Source organism: Sprattus sprattus (genome assembly GCF_963457725.1).
Source record: "Sprattus sprattus genome assembly, chromosome: 19".
Classification (NCBI taxonomy): Eukaryota; Metazoa; Chordata; class Actinopteri; order Clupeiformes; family Clupeidae; genus Sprattus; species Sprattus sprattus.
In genome coordinates, this window is record NC_137917.1 from 14,200,487 (window position 1) to 14,208,016 (window position 7,530).

General features: G+C 43.3%; 1 protein-coding gene across 1 annotated transcript; it reads left to right on the forward strand.

The window, feature by feature from the left end:
- Positions 1-4,390: 4,390 nt before the first annotated feature.
- paqr7b (progestin and adipoQ receptor family member VII, b) lies at positions 4,391-5,464 on the forward strand (the record flags this gene model as incomplete). The annotated part of the gene is made up of 1 exon (XM_080857748.1): positions 4,391-5,464. The coding sequence occupies one exon, from the start codon at positions 4,391-4,393 to the stop codon at positions 5,462-5,464; it is 1,074 nt and encodes a 357-aa protein (XP_080713874.1).
- Between the last annotated feature and the right edge of the window lie 2,066 nt (positions 5,465-7,530).

Genomic DNA, 7,530 nt, shown 5'->3' on the forward strand with positions numbered 1-7,530 from the left:
TAGTCTATGCAATCATATTTGAATATCAGAGATGGTAGCAGATATGTCAACCCTTTCTGGAGGAGCACTATTAGAGATGTGGAACGGGCTGATTGTCTTTGGGTTTGTATTAAAGGTGCGTTAGGGGGCTATAGCACACAAGTCTTGAAACATTAAACTGATTAATTCATGAAAGGTGTACTTCTATATGTTACATACATCATTCTATAAAAATTGTCGGCGAGAGGGATGCCCCCCCCCCCCTTTTTTTTAGCTTGAGCACTTGTCCTCCAAAATGTCTGTGGACGCATTATCTGCTGTGATCTGACCAGAGGGGACTCTTTTACCCTTTGATGTCTACAGCCACCTAGTGGTGCATTGGTGCAAGAGACATCTTACTCTCCATTTTAGAGGGAAATAAATGAATGCAAACCACTGTAATGAACCAGTTACTGTTTCATGCTAAACTAGAAATTGAAATTGATGTAGGGTATGTGCCAGCACTTGTTATTTGTTTTTGCAATGTTGCCTTTGTGTAGCAATGACAACATTGCCAAACTATTAAAGTAACACTAGTAACACTAATGCAACAATTTGACACTTTTTGAGGTATGGTTTTATAGGCAACTAGTTGAGGTACCATCCTCAAATACATTTTGATAGCATATGGTCATGTAAAGGACAGATAAACCCCTGTGTCTTCCCCACTAGCCATCCAGGATATGCCCTAGTTCTGTGGTACACCCTGCAAAAGTGGAAGAAAACTTTCACACGCATGACATTGCCAAATACACTGCCAAACGACACCAGTCAGTGGATGGAACTTTGTTGAAATATTTATTGCAAAATATATAACGTTACAGCTGGGCTGTTGGTGGTGTTTGCAAGGTTTCGCATGCCTTTTAGGTTAGCTTACTAGTTTTGGAACAGAACTCTGTATTGCTGCTTTAAGGGAAACAACACTGTGTGCCAAATCAATGGATTCTGGATAGCATATAACTTACTTTAAATTCTTAAGTGTCAAATAATAAAAGCCCACAGCCACAGTTGTACGATAAAAGTTTCGGCACTTGTTTCGGTTTTTTTTATTGAAAAGGAGAAAATACAACTCCTACAGTAACAAACGAAACAACGTTTAAATTGTTTTACTAATTACACACACACACACACACACACACATTTCTCTCTCTCCCGCTCTCTCTCCCTCCCTCTCTCTCTATCTCTCTCTCTCTATCTATCTCTCTCTCTATATATATATATATATATATATATATATACAGTATATACACACAGTATATAAACAGTACGTGGAATGTGCCCAGGGGTACAGTTATCTCTTATTGTTCTTCTAATGAATCTCACTGCATCTTGCAGGGTGTATTTGTATAAACCCCCCCACACACACTGATCAGTGTTGCAGCCAGTTTCTTGACAGTGGTGCTTTTTGTTGGCTGTGCAACGAGAGGCCTGTGATGTGAGCATGCCTGTGTTAGTCAGGCTGTACCTCTCCACATAATGATTTGCTCGTCTGTGTTTTTTCAGCCACTAAGCCACTGTTTTCCCTGAATGCAGCTTTAACAGGAACCTTGTCCACAAGTGAAAATAAGCTTAACATGGCGGAAGTGAAGACAAAGTTGCTCACACAACCAAAGGCCATGGCTTAATTCACACCAAGTACTGTATCTATAGACTACATATACAATAAGTAACTTCAGTTACAAATAAATCTGAATGTAAATGTGAATGGATTTCTTGGCATTTTACCCCTGCTATTGCATGGGAGAGTGGCATTATCCCCCAAGGGACAGAGCAAACAGCGTCTCAGCACTTTACACAGCATACAAACACAATGACAGACTTTCAGAGACTGGCCTCTTATTGGCTCCCACAAAGACACATTGTCCTCTCAGCCTCTGCGTAGGACAAGAATGCCTCTGACTTCAGATGTTGTGAAGCAGAAGTCACAGTCGGATCAGAACAATGCATTGACAGTTTGGACTCTGGACCAGTTAAATGAATGTTGATCTCTCTTAAATAACTCACAGTTTTAGAGTGACGTGAGTCTCTGCATTAAAAAAAAAAACCTGATTGTTGTTTATTGAGACCTGCTAGAAATGTAACTTGGGTCAGGCATTTTTGATTTGTTCCAAACATTTTCGTCCAACTACATTCAGGGGAAACACAACAGAGAACGAGAGCAAATGAGCTTTGCTAACCCGACACAATGCTTTCTAAATCTTCCATGGCATCATGCAGTGTTCCAAAACTATACAATCCTGGCCTGGTGTTGTAACGCTGCAATCCAGTAATGTTTTGGTTGTAAAACAATAACCTGGTGCGACCCCATGTTAAAATAAATACTCTGCATCTGTACTGTCATTGTACAATGCGACTAGACAGGTGCAGTTGCATTCCAGCGGTGTTCCCAAGTGTTGTGTTCAAGGCAACAAGGGTTTCTGCTTGTCAGGGGAATATATCACAGAAATTTGTTTGCACTAAAGGACCTTTGGGGTCTTTGCGGGTCTAAAACGCCTTTTTAAACTTTCTCTCATTTGGAGTGGGGTCACCACATATGGATGACTGATTGACCATACTGATGAGACATTGTGCATTCAACAATTCATAAATTAGATATTTTAATTTGACACGCAATAGGTTTTTGATGTAAAAACTCAAACAAAACATGAGGTAATGGCAGCCTTTACTTGTAAAATCTTGAATTTTATTTATTAAATGTAGTCTTACTTTTTTATTAACCTGAGGTATCCTTCAGAAATGGTTTCTCTTTTTAAAGTGTATGGAGAAACCTTTGAATGGTCATAGGTCATATAGGAATGCTTACATAATATAATGCTTTTCCTTTTAACGATTTCTGATATTGTCCTTAAAGCTTTTACAGTTTCAATTACTTCTGGCAGTGAAAATGACTTCTGTACATGATTAAACACTGGCTAATGTAGTATGTCGTAAATTACGGCCTGAAGGCTTTCACGATTGGACAACTGGCAAGAGACCCGTGGGACGATGTGCCAGAACAGGCTGCGGATTGGATGAACATACCGCCTATCAACTGTAGGAGGACTGTATCCTGACTGCACCCGTAGCGATTCTGCTGAAAGCGAACAAGCGACTCGCCCTTAAACGGAACATCTCTTTTTTCTTTTTATCTGGTATCATGCGATACCTGTCAACTCTGCTGAAAACCTGTCTGGAGGAAACGTCAACGATTTACTGCTGAATCGTTGGACACTCATTACTTTACAGGTGGGATGTTTAAAAAGCACACCGGGAGCACAGGGTGTCAGTAGGACACCAGCGATAAATTAGCTGTCTATAACGTGTGCCAAGGTGTTTAACCAAAAATGTATCCAGGATGAGAATTAATTTCGCTTTTTACTTGTAAACTGGTTGTAACTCTTCTGTAAGCACGCATTTCTGATTATTATTAATAGGATGCGTCGATTGTGGGCGTCGGCCTGTAAGGGTAACGTTTATTTTAGGGATTGGAAATTGCCGTTTGTGTAACGTTATATATTTTGCAATAAATATTTCAACAAAGTTCAATCTAGCCTACGCATGCATGATCGGCTATGCTTTTTTTGTTTTGTTTGAAACTGTGTACGTTTGAAAATAGGCTGCATCTAGCGATTTGGTAGCATACACATGAAGAGGCACTAGGGTGCGGATTACACTGTGTCCCAGCCGCATGCTGTTATGCCTTCGCTAAATTATGTAAACTGTCACCACCCAGCGTCTCCATCATGGGGCCCTTTTGGACTCATTTTATCCTATCAGCTGCTCACGAGTGGAAATATTTCATTGCAAGGCATCGCCGTCTCCAAACGGATGTCGAGGAAGCTGTCAGGATGATGATACTAGCGTTACGTAACCCTTCCCCATTCATTGTTAAGTGCGAAGGAATAGGTTGGGCGCTTCAGAAATAGTGATAGGCCAGGGAGTAAACTGCATCATCTCTTCATTCATGGCTACATTTTTACTGTATCCTATTTAGTTAAGCCGGGTCTATCCCTAACCCTAACGTTTAGATTATTGGCAGGACATTCTTGTTTAATGTCTTCTCTTTAATTATGTCACTGGTGCCTATGAATCAGGCTCTCATTGGTAGTCTATTTTGAGTGTTTGTAAGAAAGTTGAGTCAGTCGACCACCATTACAATTATGTATTATATTTAGAAAAAACACAGTATACTGTAGTTCCACCTACTGTATTTAGATGTGAGGGATCAAGGCCATCCAAATTGAATTCTATACACACTCTTTGCAGATTGAGTTCTCAAGATAAAACCTTGATAGCAGCAGTTCATGCCCTGTATTAATGTGCCTTATCATTATCCACTTGTCCTCCAAACCACAGATTCTAGAGTTCTCTACCTGTCCATCCTCATTTCACCATGGCGACAGTAGTCATGGAGCAGATTGGTCGTCTGTTCATCAATGCACAGCAACTCCGGCAGATCCCTCAGTTCCTTGAGTCGGCCTTCCCAACGCTGCCATGCACCGTGACACTGAATGACGTGCCCTGGGTGTTCCGCGAGCCAGACATCCTCACCGGCTACCGGCTGCCTGACCAGAGCTGGCGCTACTACTTCCTGTCACTGTTCCAGCGGCACAACGAGACGGTGAACGTGTGGACGCACCTATTGGCCGCCCTGGTCATCATGGTCAAGTTCCAAGAGATGTCTGAGACAGTGGACTTCCTGCGGGACCCCCATGCTCTGCCAATGTTCATTGTGCTGCTGTCTGCCTTCATCTACCTGGCTTTCAGCGCGCTGGCACACCTGCTTTCTGCCAAGTCCGAGCTCTCACACTACACCTTCTACTTTCTCGACTATGTTGGCGTGGCCACATACCAGTACGGCAGCGCGCTCGTGCACTTCTACTATGTCATCGAGGAAGCATGGCATGAACGGGTTCGAGGCCTCTTCCTGCCCGCTGCCGCCTTCCTGGCGTGGCTGTCGTGCGCTGGCTGCTGCTATGGCAAGTACGCTAGCCCGCGGCTGCCAAAGTTCGCCCACAAGCTGTTCCAGGTGGTGCCCTCTGGGCTGGCCTACTGCCTGGACATCAGCCCCGTTTTCCACCGCATCTACAGCTGCCACAAGCAGGGCTGCTCCGACCGGGCCGTCTCCTACCACTGCTACCAGGTGGCTTTCTTCCTGGTGAGTGCCTACTTCTTCTCGTACCCGCACCCTGAGCATTGGCTGCGGGGCCACTGTGACTTCATCGGCCAGGGCCACCAGATCTTCCACGTGTGCCTGGTGCTCTGCACACTGGTGCAGCTTGAGGCCGTACGGCTGGACTTCGTTGAGCGCCGGCCCTTGTATGAGCGTCTCCACGGCAACGTGGCACATGGCGACGTGGCACATGACGCCGTGGCGCTGTTCATCTTCATGGCGTGCTGCAGTGCGCTTACCGCCTTTTATGTGCGGAAACGAGTACGTGCACAGCTACAGGAGAAGGAGGACTAAGGCAGGGTCAAGGGACAACACTGGAGGGACAACAATATTGCCCATATGGGTAATAACATAGAAAACAACACAAACTTGAAAATGGTGGCATTTCTGTTCTTAAGTACTAACTTTTTTGTGAATTTTGTTGTTTCATAATTTAGTTTGGTTGTGTTCTGTGGCTTGCCAAAAATGCATCTTGATTCAGCTGCTGTATGTTGTGTCTGAGCTAACTTTTATTGTTTTAACTAGATGGACGTCAAACAAGAGTTAATAACACACCATACGTTCCTGAATATTGACCAAATATCTGTTTGTCGATCGTAATATCCCATTTATAACACCATGCAGAAGATGTCCAGCCCAAGCAGTGCTACCTGTGTCGTAATTCTGTATGTTTCCCTCTGTAAAGATACTCAACAGGTGTTGTGGTTGTGGTTTAGCTGAACCTTGAGAGTAGTATGGCAGACATGCTCGAGTCATGCTTGTATCATGATGTCCTTGGTAGACTTGCAGTCTCTGAGAGTTTGCATGCTTACACTACCTTTAATGGTCTCCATTACTGGAAGGTTTTTGCAATCTATCAGACTGCAGCTGTCTAAGATCTACTAATAGGTATTCAACTGGTCATGTTGACACAGGCTTGCAAAAGTCAGTCACCATCATGTAGCACCATCCTCAAAATGGTCACTGACAAACACGCTTTTCCCAGTACATTTTAATCAGAAACTTGGAATGGAATTATTGTTTTCTGTTTGCTGTGTATACCTTGGTTGTGCCAAATTACTTTTTGACCATTCTTGCTTGGAGTGCATGATTTTGTTACAGTTCCTGATCAATAATACTACTGTTATTTTCTGTAGATTTACCTCATATACATACAGTACATTTAAAAAGTATACAGACCCCTTCACTTTTTACAGTTTTGGTATGTTGCATCCTTTTGCTAAGATCATTTAAATTCATATTTTTCCTCATCAGTCTACACTCTCAAAAGCGGAAACAGGATTTTAGAAAAAATGATTCAAAAGGAAAAAAACTAATCATCAACTTGACATAAGTATTCAGACCCTTTGCTATGACCAGGATTGGATTTTCACCAACTCCACGACAGCTCATCTGTCTGGCCTTGATGCCCTTGTAAATATAGCATGTTCATTGGCCACTGTTGCCTTGATGCCCTGCATGGTCTGCATCCATTTTGTAATATTTTTTCCCCCTGAGAAATCAATTTACCAATAATGTTAGCAACAATGTCATTGTAAATGTATCCGTTCTTTGATGACCTATAGTTTACTGGAATATAAAGGCAGGAGGCAAATGTTGCTGGCAGTCCTGGTGTTGATAACTAGTTATGTAGACAAGGATATCTAAGGTTTTTGTAAATCAAATCAAGTTTGTTAATTCACAGCTAACAATGCATGTCAGAGCAAAAGCAAAACCATGAGATTAAGGGAACTGCCTGCAACACTCGGAGACGGGATTGTGTTTAGGCACAGATCTTGGGAAGGCAACAAAAAAATGTCTGCTGCAATTGAAGGTTCCAAAGAGCACAGTGGTCTCTGTAATTCATAAATGGGAGAAGTTTGGAACAACCAGAGGTGTCGTACCGAGAGGAAACCAAGCATAGCTCATCCCCTGCCCAATACCATCAGTGGTGGTGGCAGCATCATGCCCTTGTAGTGTCTGTCAGCCGCAGGGACTGGGAAACTGGTTGAGGATGAGGGGAAGCTGAACAGAGCAAAGTATAGAGATAGCCTTAATGAAAACCTGGTCCAGAGTGCTCAGGATCTCAGACTGGCCAGAAGTTTACCTTCCACCAGGACAATGACCCCAAGCACAACTCTGTGAATGTCCTTGAGTGGCCCAGCCAGAGCCCTGACTTAAACCTAATCCAACATCTCTGGAGAGGTTACATCCCCTCTGACAGTCCCCATCCAACCAGACAGAACTTGAGTGGATAGACAGAGCAGAATGGCAGAACATCCCAAATCCAGGTGTGCCAAGCTTGTCACGTCACCCAAGAAGACTTGAGGCTGTCAGCACTGCCAAAGGTGCTTCGTCTCAGTACTGAGTAAAGGGTCTGA